At 41.3% G+C, this 25,136-nt stretch overlaps 1 protein-coding gene across 3 annotated transcripts in view; it reads right to left on the bottom strand.

The window, feature by feature from the left end:
• SATB1 (SATB homeobox 1) overlaps positions 1–25,136 on the bottom strand; it is a 70,338-nt gene that overhangs the window by 11,658 nt on the left and 33,544 nt on the right. For all 3 annotated transcript variants that reach the window (XM_075705346.1, XM_075705347.1, XM_009482617.2), the window contains exons 7-8: positions 22,368–22,580; positions 13,782–13,937 (exon numbers count right to left, since the gene is read on the bottom strand). In XM_075705346.1, the coding sequence (XP_075561461.1) occupies positions 13,782–13,937; positions 22,368–22,580 (369 nt within the window). The remainder of the gene's footprint in view (positions 1–13,781; positions 13,938–22,367; positions 22,581–25,136) is intronic.

The following is a 25,136-nucleotide window of genomic DNA, read 5'->3' on the forward strand; positions in this document are numbered from 1 at the left end:
TTAAATAAGTCAGTCTTAGTTTGGTACATTACTTTTTATAGTACAGGCATATAAAATGGGTCAGTGGGTTTCACAGAGGGTGACTGGTAATATATGGCCCTTTATCTTCTATTTAAGTAGGGAGAAGTACTGGTTTCACTGCAATACCGATGCTTCCCTTGAAAGTAAATACAACCCTAAATCCAACCACGACCCTTAATAGCCCATATTTATTTATTCTTAAACATGCAATCAATTTTTGTATGGCAGCTATATCTGCAGTTTAGTTAGAGAAGAGTCTTTAATAGAAAGAGCCTGGCAATTTTAAAAATCTTTTTTACTACTATCAATTTACAAGTGAACAGCAAATGTTATTATTATGTAGCTTACAGAGATTTAACATTTGCTTTGGGGGAAAGACCTCCAGTAAAAAGGCCACAGGGCCAAAGTGTCACTTCCGTAATTACTTATATGTGTGTATATCATGTTGTTAGATTTATTTTTTTTAAAAAGATTATAATTTCCCAGAGGGAGTAATTTAAATCCGTGGCTTCTTGTCATATGCTTTTTCTTTCCAGAATTCATTTTGGATCAGGGGAAGATCTACCACACACTAAGGAATCACAGGCTCATAGATATTTGGACTTCATTGTAAATTCAGTTCAGCTGACAAGATGTTCCAACAAGCAACATCATTCCAAAACATACACAGCTCAAATCCATTCTCAGACATCCCTTCATATTTTTACAGACTAACTAAATGTTTTCATATAGATTTGAATTAGACATTTAAGTATTCTGAGAAAATTTCTTTTAACTTGCCTCTTGCTGTTCAGCTGGCTTCTGTGGCTCTCAGTTTCGTAGTGAAGAATGCTTAATGCTCTGATAATGCCAAGGGTGAGGAGAGTCTTAAGAAAATTGAAAAGAAACTTTTCCCTAACTTTCCTCCAGATTTTGTTAACCACAGAAACAGTCAGAAAATTAATAACGCCCATTACTTCAACGCAGTTTAAAAAAAATCTTTAAAAACCACACCTGTGAAAGACACAAACCTTCTAGCAAATGAGAAGGGAGCAGCCAGAAGCATACATCTCACCCATGGAAAAACAAAAGGCAGCGAAGCCCTTAGAAAGCTAAAATACCCTTACTTGTACCATGGTTGCTTGGGGCATAGACTTCAAAGAATAGGAAAGATGGATCAGAAGGGAAGCTGGAATGACGGGGTTTCTTCCTCCTGGCTGGCCGAGGGTGGGAACCAACACAGGAGTGTTTTCAGGCAGTTTGCCATCAGGCTGGGGACAATAACAGCCACAAGGGAAAAGCTGCTACAGAGAGCAGCGCTTAGTGTTAGACTTTTCCTCACTGGCCAAGAAAAGTGCCAGCCAAGCTGAGCCCCAGCCGTATTTCCAGGCAGCAGCTTCTGCCCTTAAATCAGGCGCTGCATGGAGGAGGCACACTTCTTCCTGCCCTGATCCCTCCGTCCCGTCCCCTTCCCCCAGGTGAAAAGGATCAATCCCCTTAGTTAGGCTCTCTCCTCGTATTCAGTAAGAGTAGCAAATGATTTCTTAGACGTGAAGCAAACTGGCCTCCCAAAGCAAAAATAAAAACAATCTCATTTAAGCCCTTCATAGCATTTTTTAAAAATAACTGGGTTTATATAAACAACGGAAAGTTCTATAACTGTGGAGCTTTCTCTTGCATGTTACAAATACTAGAGATGCTAAGCACCAGGCTCAGCAAAATACCTAGTCACCTAAGTAAACCCACAGATGTAACCAACAGGTGTGCAAATCCAGCGCAGCTGAGGTCCAAAACTTCAGGGAATTCTGCTACGGACCACTCAGTCCAAGCATCTTTACTTCACAAAGATCCTGAAAACTATTTTCATCTGCTTCTCAAACGCCATCCTGAAGTAAGGGAACATGACACTGCACAGGAATAAAAAATGAGATGACCGCTGAATAACTATGTGGATTCAGATAAAGTTTGGCAGATTTGGAACGAGATAAATATTTGCAAATTGGAATTTCTCCCCACTTAGCTAGCTGTGTGCTTGCACTAGTCTATTCATTATATGCCAACAGTTTGGGGTAATTCATAACCAAAAAATCTGAAGTTTGACTTAGAGGTTAAATTTGAGGAAAACAAACAAAAAAATGGACACAATGAGAATTTATTAGGAATGGTGAAATTAAAAATTATCTGGAACGAAACATTGTCTCCTTTCTCACCTTGCACCTAGAAATCCTGTAACGTTCTTTCAGGTGTTGTATGTTTTGAATTATCCAGCTTAACATTCAGGGAGAAAACACTTATCTATTATTTCTTAATCCTTCCTTTGCCCAGCAACCCTTCACCTGGACTGTAATTGGTTGCTCTTTTAACAAACTGCTTCTCGGACTGCTACTGTGTATTTGTGTTTGCATAAGAGGCCTTTATTCTTTGCAGTAACGTGTTTAGCAGCTCTCGTTTCTTCAGGAGGAATTTTACCCTGTTGTTTCCTGTGTAGTTACGGGTTGAGCTCACTTTTATTTTCTGCGCTGTTTACTCGGTACCCTGCTTCCCCCATTGCGGGAACCAAGGGCTGCTCACTACCTCCTCAGCATCCCTCTCGGCTCTGGCACTACGGCTTTGTTTTCGTTTCTATACGTCATTAACTCGCGTACAGCTCGCTCAGACTTCCCCCCCTTTTTGTTTTTTAACAGTGCTTTAGCTTCTTCATGTTAAAACACCGATACGCTGAATCTTCAAAAGACTCCCGAGTCAGTGATCTGCCCACAACAGGCACGAGCAACCTGAGAAATCAAGAACACGGCTCTTTTCCCGGATATCTCCATGCTGCCATGTGGGGGAAGGAATGATGTTTCACCCACGAAGCCGGCAGTGGTGGCAACCAGCCCTTGGCTCCCCACCACCCAGCAAAAGCCCAAAAGTGACTGCGCGAGGGGGATGCCCCCGGGGTGGGATGTCCTAGGTGCAGCTCCAGCACGCAGGAGACAGCAGTAGGGCAGGAGAAAGGGGCAGACGGAGCGAGAGTGGATGGTGAGGGTGGATACGGGAGAGGAACGGCCTGGGGAAAAAGTCAAAGAAGGGCTAAGAGGAGAGCTGTAACGAGAGGAATTAGCGAAGGCGGCGAGAGGAAAACAAAACAGAAGGTGAGGATACAGAAAGCAGGAAGAGAGATTAAGAAAATCCATCCTGCCAGAAACAGCACCTCTTGTCAGGCAGACAGCAGGTGCCGCCTGGGGAAGAGCTGATTCACGCATCTGGAGTGTAGGAACCGAAACACCTCTACCTAAGAAAGGAAAACTAAAAATAAAAGACTGAAAGGAGGTGGGAGAGGGTGCTGTGCTTTTTTAGTTTTGGCAATCCAGTGCTTCCTGACTGCATGACATTTTTCAAATAGTTCTGTGAAGAGACGAGAGCTGGATTTCCGCACCCTTGCAAGAATCCTAATGGTCCATTTCAGCAGTGTCTCTTCCGACGCGAGCCCTTCCTGCCCTCCTCTTCGCCTTCCTCCAGACTCATTTTTGAGACACCTGCAGCCATAGCACCTCCAGGGCTTCAGCTGCACCTCCAGGACAAGATTTCCCCTTTGTTCGGGGTCTGCACGGACCCGGGGGAGTCAGCAACGGAGGTGGCACTGCCGTGCAGCAAGCGACGCTGACGGCACACCTACGCTGACCTACTCCAGCTCCGCTCTGGGTGACTAGTAATGCAGTCAGTAACTGCTGGCCAAGTGGCTCAAGCACAGGTCTTTAGCCCTCTCTGCAGCAGTCCGGGGGGCCATCTATGTAGCCAAATTTTCTGCTACAAACTGTGCCTTCAGTGGCTTCCAAAAACCGTCCTGTTCACCTTCTTCTGACTGACTTTGAACAATGAGTCTTAGTTCCCCGTCTCCTGCACTTTCAGTATCGCCACTGCATCACAAATCACTGGCAAAGGATAAAACAACCTCTTACTAAAGCTACTTTTTTTTAAACCTTCCCCTGGAAGCCTTATTACAGATTAGATTTGATGAATTTCTATCAGATGCACTGCACCACTCGTCTAGCCTGACAATACCTGCAACAGCTTTTGGGGAACCTGCTCAGTTGCATTCTACACACCTACATTTTTTTTCCTTGCTGTAAGAATTGTTATAGAACTGCATAATTAAAACTTTCTATCAAAATTGCATTCATTTTTTCTCTGTGTAGGAAAAGTAGCCAACAGTGATCTACTAAAGAGCAGACAGTTTCAGAAAAAAACCTCACTCAGTATTGAAGCCTATTTAATTAGGGCAAGCTGAACAATTTACCTGAAAAAATGGATTTATAAAAAAAGCAAAACAATTTACAGACAACATTTAGTTTCCTAAAAACTAACCATAATCTGTTTCCATAAGAAATACTGGAATGTTTTCATAAAAAACCCCAATTTTCCATTTGCCAAAATTCTAGACACTTTGAGGATTCTTTTTTAAAAATAATCTTTTCCCCAAAGGAAGAGGTAAAGGGAAGAGTTAGCAAAGAGACAAAATTTGTTGTGAAAAACTTTGGCAGAAAATTTTATTTCTGCCACATTCAGGTAGCAGTGAAGACTACATTTTTGGTTAGAAGCTCTTCTTAAAGTGACGTGTTTGCTGGCATGTTATTTTGACAAACAGCACAGTAGGATGACTTCTTTAATAAGTGGACATAAAACCCAGAGATTAGAAAGTCTCAGAATGAGAGACAAAACCCCTGTGCGATATCTGATTTCTTTGCCAAAGCAAGGAAGGGTTTTAATAAAGGTCGTGGAGAAATAATTTCCAAAGGCGGCACTGTCTCTTTTCCCCCTATATGTTCACTCTTTTATTTCACTCCTTTACAGTGAAAGGCAGACCTTAACACGCGCGCGCGCACACACATGCACACACAAAAGGAAACAACAACCAAAGAGGAGGGGGGGAAAAAAAAAAGAAAGGAGCCTGAAATTTTAGTTACACCACATGTGGTTTTCATTTGTGAAAAATGAACAAGCTGTTTGTGGTTAAACTGTCTAATCTGCTGTTATCAATCTAGCGCTGCATTCAAGATTTACAGGATACATCAGCTTCTGTGCCACATTAGCTGTAAAAGGGAGAGGGGGTGGGAGGAAAAAGGAGGAGGAGAGAGTTTATCCTGAGGAATAATATTTCCAATGCAGCCACACTCACACTACATCTGGTTGTGCTGGTAGCGGCAGTTAAATTGAAATATTTCACAGCGTGTGTCAGAAACATGCAGAATGGTAATTATGACAGATCTGATTAAGCCTGAGTGCCACTAGCTCCCTGGCCAGCTCCGGTTGTGCAGGTGTGACCTTGTGCGTGCCTGCGTGTGTAAATAAAATTAATTACAAGCGAGAGGGCGAAGGCTTCGGTGACATCACAAAGCGGAGAAACTCCCAAGGGGGAGACCTAATGGAATATTTTCCCTCAGTCTAATAATACAGTTCATATTGACTTGAGGTAATTAGTGGGATCATTAAAGCAGTTTTCCCGGCGTATTTGGCTGCCTGATCAGATTAGTGAAAATGTTCTTCAGAACAAGCCCTGTGTGGTCTGCCAGAGAAGGAGGAAATAAAAAGCAACAAAGCATATTTTGGAATGATAAGCAGCGCTGGACTTTTTGCACGGCATTTTGCAGGGCTGGTCTCGGGAGCCTGGGACCCCGACTCTCCTGACCGATTCAATCTTTCATCCCAGGCGCACGTGCTCCCACTGCGTGTCATCTAAGACTTTCGAATTTTTGTTCCTCTGTCCTTCAAAACTACACCGTCCTTATCCCTCACTGCTTAAAAAAACAGATAAAAGCCTTGTGGAAGTGCTAGCTTTAGAAGAACTACATTAAGATAACTGGGTGAAGGAAGAAGAATAAATAGGTGACCAGCAACCCCCCACCTCTCCCCAAAAAGCTAACAGGAGACTGAAGGCACCGGTTTGAGAATTAGTAATGTTTTCATTTCCTAACAAGCTTACCCCAGCAAAAAAAAAGGGAAAAAAAGAAAAAAGTTTAACTATCGTATAAAGTCTTCCACGGTAACAGAACACAGAGCCCTAATCAAGAAATGGACCATTTGTTTAAAAACAGTCTATTGAGCATGCTCTACCTTGCAAATGGAATATGCCAAGCTCTGTCACAGATGGCAAGCTTTGACAGTTCCCATCCGTAGCGTCGATACTCGACAGTTCAGCACAAGATCAGTGACATTCTGTCTCATTAGAGCCACGCTAATTATCACAGCTAGTTTCAGGGGAAACCATGTGTTGCAATGGTCAATTTGAAGGAGTCTGTGCATCAACAAACTGGTAATAAGGATCAGACACCTTATTATATGACAGCATGCTGCCTATGATCTGATTTACTGAATCAGAGGTACTGAGGCAACACTGAAGCCTGATGGGTTATGGAATCGCGTGTACACAATGCGTATCTGAAATACGCTTTAAAAATAAAAGGGAGCTATATACAAACAATGCAAATAAAAATTTTAAAATGGTGAAGTTATAATGAGCACTTTTTTCATTTGTCATTAAGACATGCAGAGATGTTCAAGATCTTGTCAGCCAGTTTTATCTTTAATCAAATCATATAAGATAAATAATTCAAAATGAAAACTGTAAAATTATGGATTATGCTAAATTATAATTCATTCCATACTCTGATTTTTCAGTTTCAATAACATGTACCAAACATTCCTTATGTTGTGCCGTCTTGCTGCTTTAACAGAATTTTATATTTTGTAAAGAGCTTTCTCTACTTGGCTCTCTTTTTTCATTTGTACATTTAGTGACTTAAACTTGTACTTCTCCTAGCTTCTCCCACACATTCGTGCTCCTTCCACCAGACAAAAACCATCTAACCGAGAGCCCCGCTTTGCTGTTTCTGGCCACCTGCGGGGCCGCATCCTGCCAGGCGCTCAGCGGTCCCAGCCCCAGCGCCTCCCAGGGACGCGCTGCAGGCTGAGGCCGTGAAGGCGTTAAGCATTAACTCCCAACCAACGCAGGGCAGGTGTGCACGGCATCCCTCCAGGGAAGCTCTCCTTAGGGCTCAAATATACAGCGCTTCCTGAAGCTCCTACCAGTTCTTTCAATGGCCTCTACGCGGATCGTAAGCGCCGTTTGAACAGCTAGCGCTGCCACCCGCCTGGCTGGGAACCTCTAGCCGAAGCTGATTTGACCCCACGTGTAAGGCGCGCTCGGGAAGCACACTTTTTCATCGGTGTGTCAACAAATCCAGCCTTTGCCTTATGTGTTGAAAAGGCTGCCTGGCCCCAAGGAGCTGTTTGAAGAGGTCAATATAATCCTTTTACCAGTTAAGTATTTTCCATTCTGTACCTTTTTCTTTGGCATGAACTATTTCAGGTTTTAATGCTTTTTTTTTTTTGTCCCTGCATGCAGATTTCCATGGGCAATTGCACACTGATATGAACCACCTCGGAGATTTTAAGGCAGTTTCTCTTCAGTGCATCTTTGTCGATTCAAGAAGTTGCTGTCTACTTTTTATTAGCGGGAACCCGAGACTCACTGAAGGCAACCCACTCCACCAAGGTCATACCCGTAATGTGGGATATGGCCAGGATCAATGCCGGCCCTTCTCCAGTTCTACCCAGATCGAGTGGTAAGCAAGTTAACTGAACTCAATTTTTCTACCCCCTTTCTGAGAAATAATTTAAAAAAAACATTCCTAAGGAAATTTCCCGAGGCTTTAACCTTTATTTCTGTGAAGAGATGTCGCAAAAGAAATTAAGACATGGGACAGAGGAAGGACCCGGAGTACTCTAAGCGTTCATTTTATTCCTGCAAGAGAAACCCGAAAACCTCCTTCCCTCCGACCCGGGCAAGACAGAACACACTATGACTCTGCAACACGATATTTTGTGAAAGAAACAGATCAGCTCGATCTGCCAAGTTTCACAGTTTCACTGAATGACACGCCGCTTTATGGGGCAATTCTTGATCACGCACAGAAGCCCATCTTGCTTTCTCCGTTCACACTCTTCCTCTCCCATCCGCGCTGACACCCGATCCCACCCCACTCCTGCTGCTCATGGCACCTCTTCGACTGCCAGAGCAATCACCCCCTGGGTAGCGGAGGGGGGAGGAAAATAAAGAAATAAAATAAAATAAAAAAACCCAGAGGCTGTTGTGTGGTGTACTTTCGCTGCTAACGTTTTCTAACCACTGTATCTCGCCTTCCCGTGAGGGCGAGGGGTTTATTTCCAGGTGGACCCATGAACCGACGGCAGACCTCAGAGCACGTTTTGTTTCCACCTCGCGTCTCCCCGTGCCGTATCCCTCCCCACTCCACAGAGAATCCATTGTATGCCGAGGGAGGGGAAAGACGGTTTTTAAGCCAAGATTTAAACCCAGGAAGTGACTCAGCTGCTCTGAGGGAGACAAAGGCGGGAGATGACTTGACAGAGAAGCAGGGTGACGGGTGAAGGACCGAGCCCCCTCCTGCCCCGCAGGCTGGACCCCACCAGGGCAGCCCGAGGTGCAGCGCCCTGAGGAAACAGCTTTGGAAATAAATTTCAAGACCCCCCTCTTAAAGCCACATTGTTACCAGAGGGTTACTCTTGGTGATAAAAAGGCTTCTCTTCCCCCCGCTGGAAAACAGTTGAATAGATGGTTCTATATCTGCGGTAATGGCATGTTACATCTTCGTGCCAGATCCACAATACCATGCTTGTTCAGTGTGGGAAGCTGTTTAAAACTGACTTTCCTATTAGAGTATATAGCTTAGCCTCTAGATGGAAAAAGCCAGATCAAAGATATAGCATTTATAAAACTGCTGGTTAAAAAGATAAAAGTGAGATAACAGACATCAATTTTTCACTATAAATCTCTGGGTTTACTACAACATTAAAATTTCCAGTAAAAGCAGGGTTTTATATACCTGAACTCTAATGGCCTATTCTGAAAATATTTATGTCAGGAAAAGCATGGTATTTGCATGCCAAAAGCAATTTTAGTGCCAACGTTTAGCATTCCCTTCCCATTTAACTCCTTCTCACCTACTCACGAGTGCTAGATGCTCTGCCTAATGCCTACCCGCTGCACCTCCCCACGCAGCCTTTCGGAGGACTCCTTAGGTGTGTTCTAAGGCAAAAAGTAGAACACTTCTAAAAAAATACCATTGCACAAAATACTTGCCTGGTGGCTTAGGATGGCGTTTCTAGCAATGGTTTGAACCACTGATTCTACCTCCCTGTTTTGCATGTGAAACTACTCATTTCCAAGGGGCTAACTGCCTAACCAAAGTGAAAGACAGGGACAGAAGGACAGGAAGTTGGGCAAGATGGTGCAACAACTCAGAAGTAACAGGTCAAAACTTGCTGTAATTAGATGAGGTTTCTGGAGGTATGGGTAGTACTCCATTAGTTTTATACTAAAATTAAAATCGGAGCATGATTCTGAGAGCACCAAGTGCGTCGCCTTCAACATACGGGCATTTTGATTTGCTGAGAAGGGAGGGCATTTGGCACCTACCTGGCCGTACACAGCAATTGGCAGGACTGACGCTGCAGAAAAGTATTGATTTTACCTATTTACTCTACTAGAAAGTAAACTTATTTAGCTATAATAATACAGGCTAACAGCCTTACACTGTAGCACATGGAACTCTCAGAGGTACGGAAGCTGTTATTACTTCAGTTTTTGTAAACTGTAATTTCCTAAATTTAAGAAAGCTTTAGCAACGTAAGCTGATTTTCAGCAAAGTTTTGCTTTCTTCCCTACTTCATACTAGCATGTGCAGGCTGCAGCTTTTCAGGATAAGCCATTAACATAAATGTAACTTCTCAAAATACAGCAAACATGCAGGAGCACTACAAGCCTTTACTTGCATTATCTCTCAGGGCTCTTAGGTTTGGGGTTTTTTTGTTTGTTTGTTTTTATGGACTAAAATTAGATTTCAGCATCTGTCACCATCAAGAAAAAACCTCATCCCTGGCTCCCACATGAAAATATTGTAACCAATGCACAGTTACTGAACCATGATGCCTTAATGATCATTACACAAATCAACTTTTTTTTGTTTGAAATAACGAAATTAAGAATGTGCTTTCGTAATTACTTGAATCAGACTGTCAGGTTACAAATTTAATAAAACCTCAATATGATTGAATTGTAAAAGTAACGCATACCACACAAATTTATATATGTGTGGATTCTTTTCATTTTGACTTATTCAGGTGTGCTGATTAAATTTTAGTAAACAATATCGTTAGTATTGCTGTTCTACCACTAAAAAACAACAACCTGCGAGCAGACACAAAGCACTTGGTAAACCTTTCTGTCTTCCATTTGCATGTATTTTTCTAAAGCGCTCTTTTCAACATAAGCTAACAAAAAAATATGTAGACCTATTAGGCAGACAACTTGCAATAAAAATGTAAGATTTTAAATACTGACGTTAGGTGTTTTGCCAATTACAATTCTAAAACTCCCCAAAGATATGATGTATTCAAGCAATTTGAATTATAATATCTTCCTCAGCTCCTCAGTATAACCACAGTAACTTTTACAGTATATATTTTGAATTTAACAGAATTTGAATTTATTCTGCAGACAATATATCGATCCCTAAAAACATAGAAATTTCAAAAAATATACAGAATGCATACATTCCTATACAGGAAAAGAATTCAACATTTGAAGGAATCTTCTAGCTATGTCCCTAAATTCATTCAAACCCGTGTGCCAGATAGTCCCTTGTCTTTGGGAAAGCCAACAAGCCATCAGCAAAGTGCATTGTGAAACTACAAGTACGCAAATCATCACTCACCTAAGCCAGAGCACAGTCTCACTAATATCACTGCAATCTCTTCCTGCTCCCCGTCACCCCTTCTTTGCCCTGCGCTATGACGTCTGCCGCACCGAGCTCCTGTAGCCAGCTGGTTTGTTGAGCGTCAGGTCCATATGCGGTCCTCCATCAATCAGGTAACTCTTGCCAAAGGCACTAACGCAGCGCAAGGGAAGATGCTCATTTTTTACCTTGGCGCTACCTAAATAGAAACTTCTGTAGTGCATCATTTAATAGCTCTTCTGTACAAACTGCTCTAGTCAGCACGACATTATCTGCAGTCTCCTGGCTCAGGCAAGCCCAGCCACCTTGCAGATGCTGGCTGTTTCAACACCCAATCTAATGTTGACCCAAATCAGTTCCTTAAAAAAAAAAATAAATAGAAAGGCCCTCCAGCAAACAACTATCTTTGTCCACCGGCAGAGCTGATTTAGGTCACATACTGGTTTGTACCATAACTCCAGACTACACTCAGCAGTTAATCAAGTTTTTATATCCAAAATAAGAGCAGCAACGTTCAATTTTTTTGATGTTTAAAACCAAAACTGTTAACCAACGCATCATTTTCTAATACGTGTCCTCCAGACTTTTCACTATAACTGGAAGAGATTGTCCCAGGATTTCCAGTTCTGAGCAGGAAACCAATATCCCCAAATGAAAAAAAAACCAATGGACCTCTCGCAAGAGAGGTTCTCTTAAAGAATATGTCTAAACAAGCCTCTTTTTTTGTGCAAGAGAGACTTCTCTGCCCCAAGAAATAATTGTCTGTACCGCAGACAAGCTCCAATGCAGAAATTTTACAAGACAGGTATCTCCTTTAATATACATGCTTTGCTAAATATTTAAAATTTATTGATTGGCTGACTAGTAGTCAACTGGTTAGAGAAGACCCAACACATTCAGTTTACCTAAGAGGTTACTTCTGTGATGCAGCTTTCTACTACAAATGGTGCTTTGGCTAACTACAGACCCAAAAGCTTGCTTAATACATAAATCAACATCACATTGCTTAAATCCAGGAGAAAAATAACCTCTGAGAATACAGGCATAATCTCCATAATAAAAGGGAAAAGAGCTATGTGTTTGGTGATGTTTGTTTTCTACACTTGATAGCAACGTTTGTACAAGAATCTAAATTTTATACCAATACTCTAAAAAAAACCTGCACTGCATCCTCTGGAAGCTTTTGTGCTTCACTTTGATTACGTGTCCCTTTTAAAGTCAGCGTTGGAAGAGCTGTCCCGCCTAGAAATTTTAAGACTACACACTTAAATAAATACACCACCACACAAATCAGATCAGATCAAAATTACGTGGACCGATAGACTAGCTTCATACCTTAGTTTTGTAGAGAACTGCAGTGGAAAGGGGAAGGTATAGAAAACGGACAGTTCTCTAACCCCAAGTCTTGACATGTAAATAAAGACATCTGAGGAGCACACAGGTTGAAAGCTGCTGTAACATTCTATCATAATTAGAAACATTTCAAGAGCCCTGTAATTTCCAATCAAAATTACAGTAATTTCTGATATACAAGCCATGATTCATGACAGAATTTTTACATTCCATGGGAGATTATAGTGGCCTGATGTATGACACAGAGTACAGCACTAACATAAACAATTCAGTTTAATGTTTAAACAGCACTTGGTGTTTAGAATCCAACAATAAAAGAAACATATTATTGTAGAAATTATCACTTTGACAGTGATTGAAGGGTAGGCAGGCATGTGGCCTATAAAGCTGTAATTTTTACAGTCCACAGCTTGAGTTTAATCATTTTGATATAACATTTCCAAAATATCCCTTTAAATGCTCCTTACAACATATAACTTAAGAGACAACATCCTTTCTGTACAATGAAATGGAGTAAACTCCAAAACGTGAACAACGCACATGTCAAAAGTTAAAGACTGTTAAAAAGAAAACCAGCACTAAAATGCTGACGGCCCAAGAAAGATCGGTCTAACTGATCATTATCAGCTTTCCCTGGAAGATGCTGTATTTTTCTACGAAGCAATTTCAGAAAAGTAAAGGAATAGTGACTAAGTGGACTTAACATGTAATCTAACATGAAAATTCAGCATTGCAAGCATTTTCACCTTTCTTTTAACATTTCTTTCAAGCGTTGGTATAGCCGTGGTTCTAGTCTTTCCCATTTTTCTATATATTTTTCCTTTACTTACTTTTTGAGTACATTCTCACTTAAATCAACGCTTTTGTATACTCTGGTGATCTTTCTCAGAAGACATGTCACTTATGATAATCACACCCAACAAGTGCTTGCTGATTTCCCTCTCTTGCCACTAAACTTGACAGAAATTCTTCAGCTGAAGAAAACAGAGTAGGAAGCCACGCAACAAAGGCTTAAAACTGAATATGCAATATAAACGTAGGCACACATGCAGGTAACCAAGCAGCCATCATATTCCACAAAGATCATACACGTTTTCTCAGATGTAACTTGTATAACTGTAATTTGTTGGGTTTTTTTTGTTGTTTTTGACGTGGACGGTGCTGCCCTACCCCCCGAGCACAGCCTCACCAGTGGGTCTGACTAAATATTTTTGCAAAAACCAGAACCCCAGTGTGCCTTGTTACAGCGCATGTAACTGCAAAACATCAAAGCCTCGGGATGAATTCGGCAGCAATATATAGAGCTTGCCCACAGCTTTTGCCACGTCCACGCCAGCTAAGAACTGATGAACCAGATGCTTTCTGAGTTGTGCGAGACCCACGGGCGCGCAGCGAAGGCATCTCGCTGGCGGGGAAGAGGGAGGGATGCATCTCGGGAAGCCTCTTCTCAACCCTGCCTGGGCAAGGGTAACCAGAGGTTACCTTTGGACTCAGCAAGGAGCTCCGAGTTGTGCCACTGGGCTGGCGTGCTAACTCGGCCACTCGTTGTAACTCACACAGAAACAGAGAAAAAACAGGGCAGGGGGAGGAATAATCACACAGGACACGGAGGCTATTGCGCCCTGGGAACTTTACCTGGCTTTTGGTTGCCGCAACCTTTGCAAACAGTGCTTGAGACACCTTAGCTCTCTTCATTTCCTGCTGAATCTCATCGTAAATGGAAGCATTAATGTTCATGGAATTATTTTCTGTTTTTCCATTCCTCTCTGTAGCAATAGTAGCAGTTTTGACCTAGAAAATATATTTTATGAGACATTTTTCATTATGAAAAAGTTATTTCCCTCTCTTTCCCTCCCCAAGTGGTTCCCCTTTCCATTTTATTCCTTTTATTCAATCTTGCTCTGATATTCTTTCAGCTTTTCAGAGACTTAACATTATAAGTTATCCGTGGTTCAGGCAACTGGGAAACAAGAAAATTCAGCATATTGTAAAAGGTGAGTGCATCTGAAATATGAGTTATCATTAACTGACCACTGTGAATTTCATTGTCATAAAACAAATTAGGTGGAAACCTGTCAAACAGTCTTGTAGAGACTTGTGAATCCTTACATGATTCTTTGCCCCGCACAAATTAAGTGAAAATTGTAAGTGCAGCATAAAAGAATCTCTAATTAAATAGAAACGTGACAGATATATCTTGATTCATGCCTTATGTCTGGTACAATCAAATGCATGATAATATAGAAAAGTTGTGACTTTAGATTTAACTTTTTAAAATATTATCTATCAGTTTAATTCTTAAGCTGTTTTTAGGAAAGTGGTAATTTAGAATAATGCATATTTTAACCACTCACTCATGAAATCAAGATAGGCCTTTCTTAAAACTATTAATTCTAGTTGTATTTCACTTACATATATCACATATTTATTCTTCTCGCAGTCCAGGTTAAAAAAAAATAACATGAAAACAAGACAGAATGATTACACTACTATGTCTATGCTGCACCTGCAGCATTAAGGAAAACAACAAAAAACACATCAGTAGTGACATGATGTGCAGAAGACTATTCTTTTCTTCATCCTCTGGAAATGATGGAAGTGATGTTTCAACACCAAGAATCATCCCACCAAGGTTACAGTGCAGTTTCTGCAATATCAGTTGACAGGTACAAAAAATCAGCAGGTACTCAGCTTATCCTACAATACTCTCAATAGTTAAGGATAATGTCTTTCTTCAGCAGCTACTCTTGCAATGCTTGCCCAAGATTAGTGGACCTAATGGACCACTAATCCTAAAGTGGACCAGAGGAAAGGAAAGACTGGATTTCTGCCAAGAACCCACAAGGTGATGATGCAAAATCAAACCTTTAGATTTCGATTCAAATCTACTGGTTCATACTGAGGTTGTTGAGACCTGAATTAATTTAGCCATTCAGAAGTTACACGTCTAGTCTAAGTTAGTCATTCAGGCTACCTCTAAATCTAATGGACAGAGCTTGGCATTTCCAGAGGGTGATTCAGCCTACTCTTAAGTATGTGTCTAAACCCACACTTTCACTATCAGTTTAATCCAGTGGAAGTCAGCATCTTCCTGTGCTCTAAAGTCCTTTGAGGTTCAAAGGGAAATCATGACAACATGATAATTCATCTTCTAATCTCACTCTCTATGAGCTTTCATATGTCACAGGTCTCATGATACGAGAGTCAAAGGGTTTGGGTGAGAGACATACTCAGGCAAATCATCAGCCCATTTTTTCCTAGAAATGTCACGCTCAATTTGCGTTAACTATTCTCCACAGTGCTTTTAAAATAAAATAATCTAGCCCAGAAACTGGGAGCGCATGCCACTTTTGCTGAGCCTGATTTGTCTATCAGGCTTTTCAGGAGCTGTGCTAACACATGCCTATTAGCTGCAAGGGGCAAAACCCCAGCAAGAACAAGGTGTCCACACACATTTCCACCTGCTGCCTCCTGGCAGGCATTAGCACTTTCTGGTATCTGAAAACAGGAGTCCCAAATGAAAACAGAAATGAAGAAAAATCCCAGAATGTGGCATACAGTTTATCACATGATTTGCTTTCATCTGAAAACAACTAGTACTTTGCAGCAGTGACCTGGAGAGTGAGGCATTTCCTTTTCTGCAGTGTGACATTTTCCAGGCGACACCACAGTAGAGCATGGCCAAGCCTCGGCCAACGGCTGCTCAGAAACATTTAGGGCACCTGGCAGTGGGCAGCATGAGGAGCAGCACCATGAACCTCCTTTCTTCCCATTGCAGAGTGGGAAAAAGCATGCCTCACACTGTGCAAATCAGCATGGGGCTGCAAAAGCAGGTGCATCTCCTGAACACCATACGGTGAAATCATTTGAAAAATTACAAAATCAGTGGCAATTTTATCACCTTTAAATGAAAAGGATTCACTAAAAGGTAACTGACAACCAACGGGGATGTTAAATGTACAACTGGAGACAGGCTTCCCTGCTTGCGTGTAAAAATCACGCTAAGCTAAATTAGAAAATGAAAAAGTGATGGCTTTGTCAACACACCTTCTTGGACCTTGGGTTTAAATTTTGGCAAAGTTATTTCAGTCCTTCCCAAAGAAATATTTCTAACTTGTAACTAATCTTTGAGGGTTCTGAGGGGAGGACAAGAAAAGGAAGGTATTCGGATAGGACACACAAGTCCATGGTATCTTTTGGGAAGGAAACACTTTGCTCTTGTGATCCTGATCAAAATGCCTCTTTTCTGTAAGCACGCTGCCGTTTTTTATTGCTACTCAGCTTCAAAAGACAGCTTCATGTTGTAGCAGCACTTCATAGACCACTTAACTGAGCTGTGAACACCCAGATCATCAAAACACAAGACTCGCGCACCACGTTGGAGACATAATTTAAATAATGCATCTTGGTCCACACTTTTCAATGCCCAATTTAATATGGATATACACTTAACCCAGGGGAATTACTGAAAATCCTCATTCTGGTTGTCAAATCACATCTATCTTTACACAGGTACAACAAACTCAACAGCATCTAATATGTCACTGAAGTGAAAAAAAAAAAGATTACTCCTATTGCTTTCTGTTGATATTGAATTAGGAAGTGAACAATAGAAAACACTAACATCTGCATCAAAATGTCATATTAGCCCAAAGAGCTTCAAAAGTATGAAGTCTTAAAGTCATAAGATCACCATCTTTGGGGATTTATCAAGGGATGTTTGGGGATTATCAAGGGATGTTGTTCACAGTCATAGCCTCTCCCTCTCCAATTTACATCATTGGCCAAGAATAAAAATTCTTCCCCCGCCTCTTAACAATTTCTCTTCAAAGATCAGGTATAGACTGTGGCTGGACTAGATGGTCCATTGGTCTGCTCTGGTCTGATGAGTTCCACGCAATAATGCTAATTAACCTCTTGGAGAATATCCATACATAAAACTGTTTCATAATTTATACATAGCATCTAGGCTGTTGTGTTGAATTTAGAATTGAGTTCAAGACTGAGGCTGTTTGAAGCTGGGTTGAAAAAACACCCTCCTCCTCAAAAAAACCCAAGAGAAAACAAAAAAGCCCCCAACAGTGCAACTTCAGGATTTGGGAGAGGAGGTGGAAAAAGCATTCATTTTGGAGAGAAAAACAAAACAAAACATCATCTCTCATCTCATCCACACTTAAGCACAACCTCTCACCCCACCCACACTTATAGCCACATTTTCTGTTTAGGAAAGAAACCACAGATCAGCTAAATTTTTTTTTTACAGTAACCAAATTTTGCAAACACTAACTGAACAAGGGAGCATTATTTTACAAACATAACACACCGAGAATCAGAAACTTGTTTGGCCATCTTCCTATCACCAATCAATTTAGTCGTTTAGAAAGACTTGAGAAAAAAATAACACATCCATCCCCTCCTGGCCTGTCCAGATATAAATCTTCTCATCAAGTAAGACTGATCACAGTAGCAAGAAGTTCTGGATTAATTCAATTTTCCTAAACAAAGGACAGGCTGTTATAGAAGGAATAACCAATCTGAAGAGTTTTTCACAAACATGGAAGCTCATTTCTTCCCCATCAAAACTGAAACAAAAAAATCTTTTATAACACATTCTCATAAGTACTGTTTTAGCTTGGGAACAAAAATCTTCTTTAATCCTGGTTTAGCTTTTAATATTACATCGTACATTAAAATTCATAAAGTAGTTCATTCCAGGCAAAACAAACTACTTTTCAGTTCTGCTCTGCAAATAGCACAGGAGGTACAATAAATGCTGTTGCTTTCAGAACAGCTTTTATCAGGACAAGGTTTACTACTCCATTATTACAGTGGCGCCTGGAAGTGCAGTTATAGTTAAGTGTCAGGGTTTCCATTAACTCTCCTCCATGGTGGTTTTCACAGGGGGGTGAGAGGGTTGCATGTGTTATTTTGTTCATTTTTACTTTCATTAAAATGCAACTTGGCACAAAGACTATGAACCTAAATCTCTAATTTTGCAGACTTAAAAATAAAAATTTTGCTGGTGGTGACGTATGGCGTGTGCATGTGTTTGATCTCCAGGGCTCCACCGTCAAGTTTCACGGGAGCTGTGTTATCCAGAGTTCCTTGCAACGGAGGTTCACTGGTCCTCAAACACCAGCAAATCAGGGTCCTCCTCAAGATCTGTCTTTCAAGAGTGCCATCCTATCTCTGCAACCCAAGCTGGAATTGCTTTAGCATGAAGGAACTGTAATTTATCTGTAGTCAGAGGGAGACCAGGATTATATTTATGAAAATGAAGGTTTTTGTCAATTGAGTACCCAGAACCATGACTCATGCAAGATTTGCGGATACTTCTTAAAACATTGCCTTGTTAAAATTATATTCTGCTCTTGACGTTACACATACTCTGTTTTTACACAGGATGATGACAGGCCCCAAGAGTTAGCACAAATTTTCTTTGGGGAATATGGGTGGTGAGAAGGATTTCTTCCTCAGCTCTGCTGAAATGGAGATTACTTGTCCTGAGAAGGAAGTCTTCATAACCACAGGATGGCTAACAAGCTTTAACCAGCATATTTTGGAAAAGAAAATCTGAGACTTGGTCACCTGTCTCCATCCTCCTCCCAGGTTGTACTAAAGAGGAGGGAGTCCTCTTCCCCTCACCCTGAACTGCCCCCATGAGAGAGCGAGAGAGAGAGGCCATCCCTAGCACCTCCCTGGGGAAATCCATCCACCCTGACCAGAGCTCCACACTCAGCGTCCTCTGAAGTATCCCCACATCCTCTCGTTCCAACAATGTGTAATAGACTCATCCTCTGAACTTGACTTAGGGATACCCAGAAAGGACCTCTGTGCGGTGATCTGCAAGATGAAGGTGTTGAAGAGGGGAAAAAAAAAATATTTAATAAAAGAAATAGAACAAGAAATGACCTTTTTTAAAATTTCTTCTAGGTTGGAGAGGTTACACTGTGTCTCCCGATGGAGATGTTAATATTTATAAACACCACTGCCCCAGGAAAGAGCCTGACAGACAGGCTTCTGCCCCAGGAAGTGGCAAGATGAACAACATCCAAGGGAAAAATTCTTGTGTATGCCATCTCCTCATGCTCAGTCCGCCAGTATGGAAGAGAGTAGCAGACTTTTACAACTTGACCAGCTTAGAGGGCTATACACGTATCCCAAAAGCTCATGCATTAGAGGCTAATGATTTCAATAAAAAAAAAAAAGTAAGATTTTGCTTTTTTGTTTAAGTCAGAGAGAAAGGGAGAAGTAAGGGGGACAAAGAGCTTCTTAAAGGATTTCAAAAAAGAATTGGAAACAATCCAGATACATTAGCTCAAGTAGCAACTAGTAAGAATGCTGTAAAAATGAGATAAATTCAACACAGTTTCTTCTAACTCTGGCACCAGGGTTTATGCTTGGTGAGTTCCTACTATCCTATCAGACCTCCAAGGTCACACTTTCTGTTTTTGCATGCAACAGTATCCCAAATTCACACAGAACAAGCTCAGCTTCTAAATGGTTAAGTCTGCTCTACTGTCTGGCCACCAGTTGGCAACACAAAAATGCAAAATAGATCCTTTTCAGGATGTTTATTTTCACATCCTTCCGAAACTGATAACTTGCAATTGCAAAATAAACCTTCATGTGCGGCATATTAGCTCCCATTTTTCATGGTTTCATAGTTTAATTGTTTCAAATGTTACACTGGTCTAAAGACTTAATATTAAATATGTTGGCTCTTGTGTAAATTCTGTTGTCAGGATAAACGGTCTGTTTTGTCTTTCAATACTTATCCAAGAAGATCACAGCTAAGCTAGAAAAATATTATGCTGTATTCCTGTATAGTGAACTTTAAATAATTGCTTATAATAAATTTAGTAGTAAGGATGCTAGTGGTTTTATTTCCTTAGTATCACATATTCAATAAACTGTGGACATTTGGGGGGTTATCAGAGTACTAGTTTGCATTAATAATTTTGCAGTATCCTGACTATAATTCATTTCTGCTATGATTTGTAAAGTTATACTTGCCAGTGCAACAACAAGAATAATTTCATTATTATTTCTAGCATTAAGTATTGTTACCAACACGGATATTTCAATTTTCAAACTTAGGGCTCACACTTAGTTGCAGGTGGCAAGTGCGACACGTGTTTATAGGTGGGTAATTCTGGCAACATGTAAAAAGGTCGCACAGAATCCCAACTCAAAGGTTTCTACATCCTCAGTCCATCCACTAGGTAAAGTGCATATCTTTTGCTGAATGACAGAGCACAATATAACAACTAGAAAAAGAACTGTTTTGTTCTGTAGACCGCAGGTATTAGTCTATAAGGTTTCCTTGTTAACCTGTTTTCCTTTCAAAAAGGACCAAACCAAAACCGTATGCTGTTTCCACTTTGAACCGTCGCGATTAAGTTAACTATATTCCTGACTCCCACTAGAAAAATGAAATGTAATTATGAACAAGAGCACAGTAGAGACAGATAGATTCCCTGCCTCCAACCCCTAAATTTGGACTTACAGTATATTTTGTCAGTAAAGAAAACCCCTAAGTCTCACTTTCTTTCTGGCTGCAAGGGATTCATACGGTTTAAAGTGTGAATTAAAACCAATACAAGGACTACCTCTGACTCGACATCCTTCTGGAAAGTCCTGTAATTAACTCTGTTCTTTGGCTGTGAAATTGCCCAAGACCACTTGAGACAGAGTGAGACATTACCTCGGCAGAAAGAGATAAGTTAAGAGGGAGGGTTAGCCTTCGCTCTGAATTACCTGGGCTGTGGGAGCAGGTACAGATATTAGAACAAACTCAATTGTTATTTTAAACACAGTTATCTATATTTAACTATTTCCCACTAAAGCATTACTATGTACATAGATTCTCATCTTTTATCTTGAGGAGTATCTGTAGTGGATTTCACAGACTAAACTCGGTTAATGATAACAAAACTAGACCATTAGCACAGTCTGTTCTTTCTGCTAAAAATTTTTTCTCTTCTTGTGAAAAGTACTGCAGCAGGTCAAAGTGATCTTCTGTCCTCCCTTTTCCTACAATTTTGTTATTCGTTAATTCAGTGTGGTCCTTAGCATCCATTAGCTGCAAGAAAATTAGAAAAGTAACCTGGAGGAATTTATAGCGTTCAGAATGGGTATGGAATGTAGTCATAGGCACATGCTTGAGCCTGGTTAGTAAAAAACTGCTCTGTGTTTATACGCTCAACCATGACAAAATTCCCACAATCCCAAAGCCTTGCTTTGTAGACCAAATCTGGACTGCGTATACTGCACAATTCCCACATACCCGAGGATGAGTTTGTTTTGTCCTTGCATAGGTACAACCTTGAGCCACAGCAATGCGGAGGATTTCAGAAAAGGTACATTGGTTTTTGGAGTGTTTCATTCACAACCGTGTTTCTTCTTTGTGGAAATACTCTGCATTCCTATGGCTCACACCTATATTTCTCACGTACCCTAAAACCAGCTTCAGAGTTTCCTTGACAGACACAAGGACTACACCATTGAATTTCTGGATCCCACTCTTTCAAACTTTATAATTTGGGGTGAGTTAAACCAATAGTCCCACTAGATCGTACAGGAATCAACAGGAGTTTAATTTGAACAAACACTAAATGAAGCTTTAGTGAACATATCCCAATCTTTCAGAGCGATGGATATAGCAAGTCTGTTATGTTATCCCGTTGTCAGTAGCTCGACCTGGTGAAAGTGTGCCCAGCATTTTGGGATGGAGTGCTCTTCCCCCCATCACTTTAGTTTTAGCTGTTCATTTTCTGGAAGATAATTTTTAAGGCAATACTATGTACTCATACTTCTGCTTTCGTTCCAAATCAGTTTAGTGGTCTAAAGCCTTCAAAATCCCTATTTGAACCTCTAACATTAAAAACAACACCTGAGAGTTATAGGTGAAAAAGACAGCTAAAAGCCAGCATGTTCCAGGCCCAGTAAAGCTCGTATCTCAATAAAATGAGCAAAAAACCTGTAGGGGCCATAATGGATAGAATTTATCTTAAAACTAGAAAATAGGTAGTAATAAACTGCTACTATCATCCATTATATTTCTTAAATTTAATTTGTGATATGCACTGCAAATAATGATTCTACGAGCATTTAGAAAATGCAACAGTAAAAGCTTTCTGCTTTTTAAGACAGGTATCACCCAGCAGGACAGTGAGAAAGCACAACGAGCAAATGCAGAAGACAGAGAGAGTGGCTTACTTGTGGAGGCCGGCTAGGCGGTGTGCTTATGAGAGGTGCGGGGCCCATTGCAGAGGCTGCGTTCAAGCTCCTTTCCCTTTCGTCCTGGTAAATTCGATCTCGTTCGGCTTCTGGCAGCTGCAAGAAGTTCTGCATAGCCCGAAGGTTTACCAGTAAGGACTGCGAGGCAGTCTTGGGATCCTCTTCCTTGCGGAGGATTTCTGAGAGCAAGCCCTGTAGGGAGGGAGGGGAAAAAAAAAGTACACTGGAGAGTTAGCCTAGGTGAGTGCCCGTAAAACTGTGCTCTGCAGAGCCACTGCTTATCAGTCCTCTTTCTTCTTTCCACTGGGCTGAGAACGAGAGCAGCAAATGCACTACTCACTCCACATAGGAATATATTATTGGCAATTTAGGTAGCAGAGAAGAGAGCCTCAATTGTACCCTTAATTTTATTAAGCATCTGTTTTACATACAACATAAACTGAATCTGCCTAATAGGTCTCCTTCCTTTTATTGGCTTAACTTGCCATGAAATCCTTCACAGTCGCCAGACAATCACAAGACGTTAAGAAAAGTGAAATACAGATAGTCCAGAGGCATGACACGGGGGTGTTCTCAGGCTTCCCAGACAAAACACATAGCCAACCCAAAGAAACACTTTCCACATTTCTAGCAACTTAAACAGCTTTATGAAAGGAAGTGATATTTCACAACTAATCTGAGACGATAAACTCGCAACATTTCTAAAGTACCGCTTATCTGACTGAGGTCCATATTTTTTTATAAGGCAGTATTTTGGTTTGAGAGTTGTATATTGGAGTTTAACAACAAGTGAGGAAACTCACTGTTAGATGCTCCCCCTCCTCCGCCTTTCTCCTCCTCCCTCCATCCCCCTCTCCTCACCGGGACAACCCTAATCCTCACCCGGTCCATCGCCTGGGTTATTTCTTTAAGCACCTGCTGTGCAGGTCCCATTTCCTAAGTCCGTTTACCATTGCCGTCCTTTGACCACTTTCAGAGTCCAGCAACGACAGATAAAAGCGAGCACTGGGGAAAGAGAGGAAAACAGCATACAGGGCATCCATAGCAGTGGGCCAGAGATGGGCAGGCTGCAGACGACAGCACGCTGCCCGCAGCTTGTACAGAGCGCACCAGGTTTCCTACGTAATCATTGCATCTCGGTTCTCAGCAACGGAGCAGGCTTGGCGGTCTGCGACACCTAATTACTCTAAAAGACGAAATATTTATGAACCTGTGAGTGGAACTGGAACTTTAATGTCAACAGGTTCTTGAAATCTGCCCCCCTGCCAAATTCTCCTTTTAAATATGCCAGGCATACAAAATGCTCTGCTGTCTTGAAGTAACACGGCGGTGATAAGAAAACTAACTTTTGCAAAAGCAAATGTGAACTTCTTTTTAGAATACTGTTGCCATGCTGGGACAAGGAGAGGGTTGGTATGGCAGGCTTTTATTGCCAGTGTAACAAGAGAACATCGATGTGATTTTAAAGAAATAACACAACCCAATGCTTCTTTTCCTAAAGAACTGTTGTGAGTTATTTGGTATAATGCAGGGGTGAATGGGGGGGTGGGGGGAGCAATAAAAAGCTAAAACCGAGAGAAGCAATCCTGACTGAAGTTATCTATTCCTAAGGGAGTGCTACAGAAGACTACAGCCCAAGCTTCAGCTCCTGCCACCTCTGTAGGGAAGTCTGATGCTCACCTCTCCCAAAGGTCCTATCCTATCGGGCAAAAGTACCCTACGAAGGTGCTGTGGCAGAGGTACTCTACTCTTAGGCAGCTGTGCTTAGGCAGGGTCAGAGCCCACCCAGTCTGGCCCTGAGCTCTGCATTTGCCCCGTCACCCCTCCCTCTCTCAGGGACCATGAGGATGGAGGTGCTAACCACTACACTGGGGCCAGCGTGGTCCTCATCGCCCTGTCTATACCTGCACATGTAAGAGGGAAATGGGATGGAAAACACAAACCGCCTTTCCAGCACTAAGCATGAAAAATAGTTTAGAGGAGGATTTAAAAAAAATAATCCTGGGGGATACTTTTTTACCACTATTCTTCATCCTTGCTCTTTTATGGTATCCAGGCGGAAAGTCCTCAGAAGGTAAATAAGTCAGTTACAGACAAAAGTGGTATTTGGGTGGAATATAAGTTTTTAAATTTTTCTTAGTGATTAGTCTAATAATAAATTTACTTATTAGCAAAGATGGAAATTAAATTTTTGTCTATCATTTTTTTTCTAAGCACTCACTCAACCCACAGTTACTATTTGTCAGTGGTAGGGTTACACAACCCATCCTCCAAGGGGGGCAAAAAATGATTTTGTGCCACTGGAGACAAGGCAAAGCTGTCTACAGAGCACAGGATGTATGATGGAGGTGTAAAAACATGTGATTTCTGACTGCTACTGTGCTGAAAACAACTGCACCAGAATTAGAAAGAAGAAAGAAAAACTAAACTCAAGTGGACTGATCATTGGCAGGAGAGGAGGCTCCTTACTAACAGCCAGCCCACTGTCAGCCACAGCAAATGTCCTTGAAAAATACTTTAACCCATAATGGAAAATATTTGCTTGTATAAGCCTTTGCCACATAGCGGGCAGCTAAAAAAAGCAGAAAAGGCTGTTTTTCTTGTGTAACTTTTTCCCCCTCAGTGAAATAAGTAAACAAAGAAAATTGGTTTTTGTATTTTTCATGGGTTTGTCAGTATAGCCATTGCTGCAGGACACCTCTTGGTGATTAGAAATGCTATTAAGTATTCATTCCCCTCTCCTACCCC

This window comes from Pelecanus crispus, chromosome 2, assembly GCF_030463565.1.
Source record: "Pelecanus crispus isolate bPelCri1 chromosome 2, bPelCri1.pri, whole genome shotgun sequence".
NCBI classification, from domain to species: Eukaryota; Metazoa; Chordata; class Aves; order Pelecaniformes; family Pelecanidae; genus Pelecanus; species Pelecanus crispus.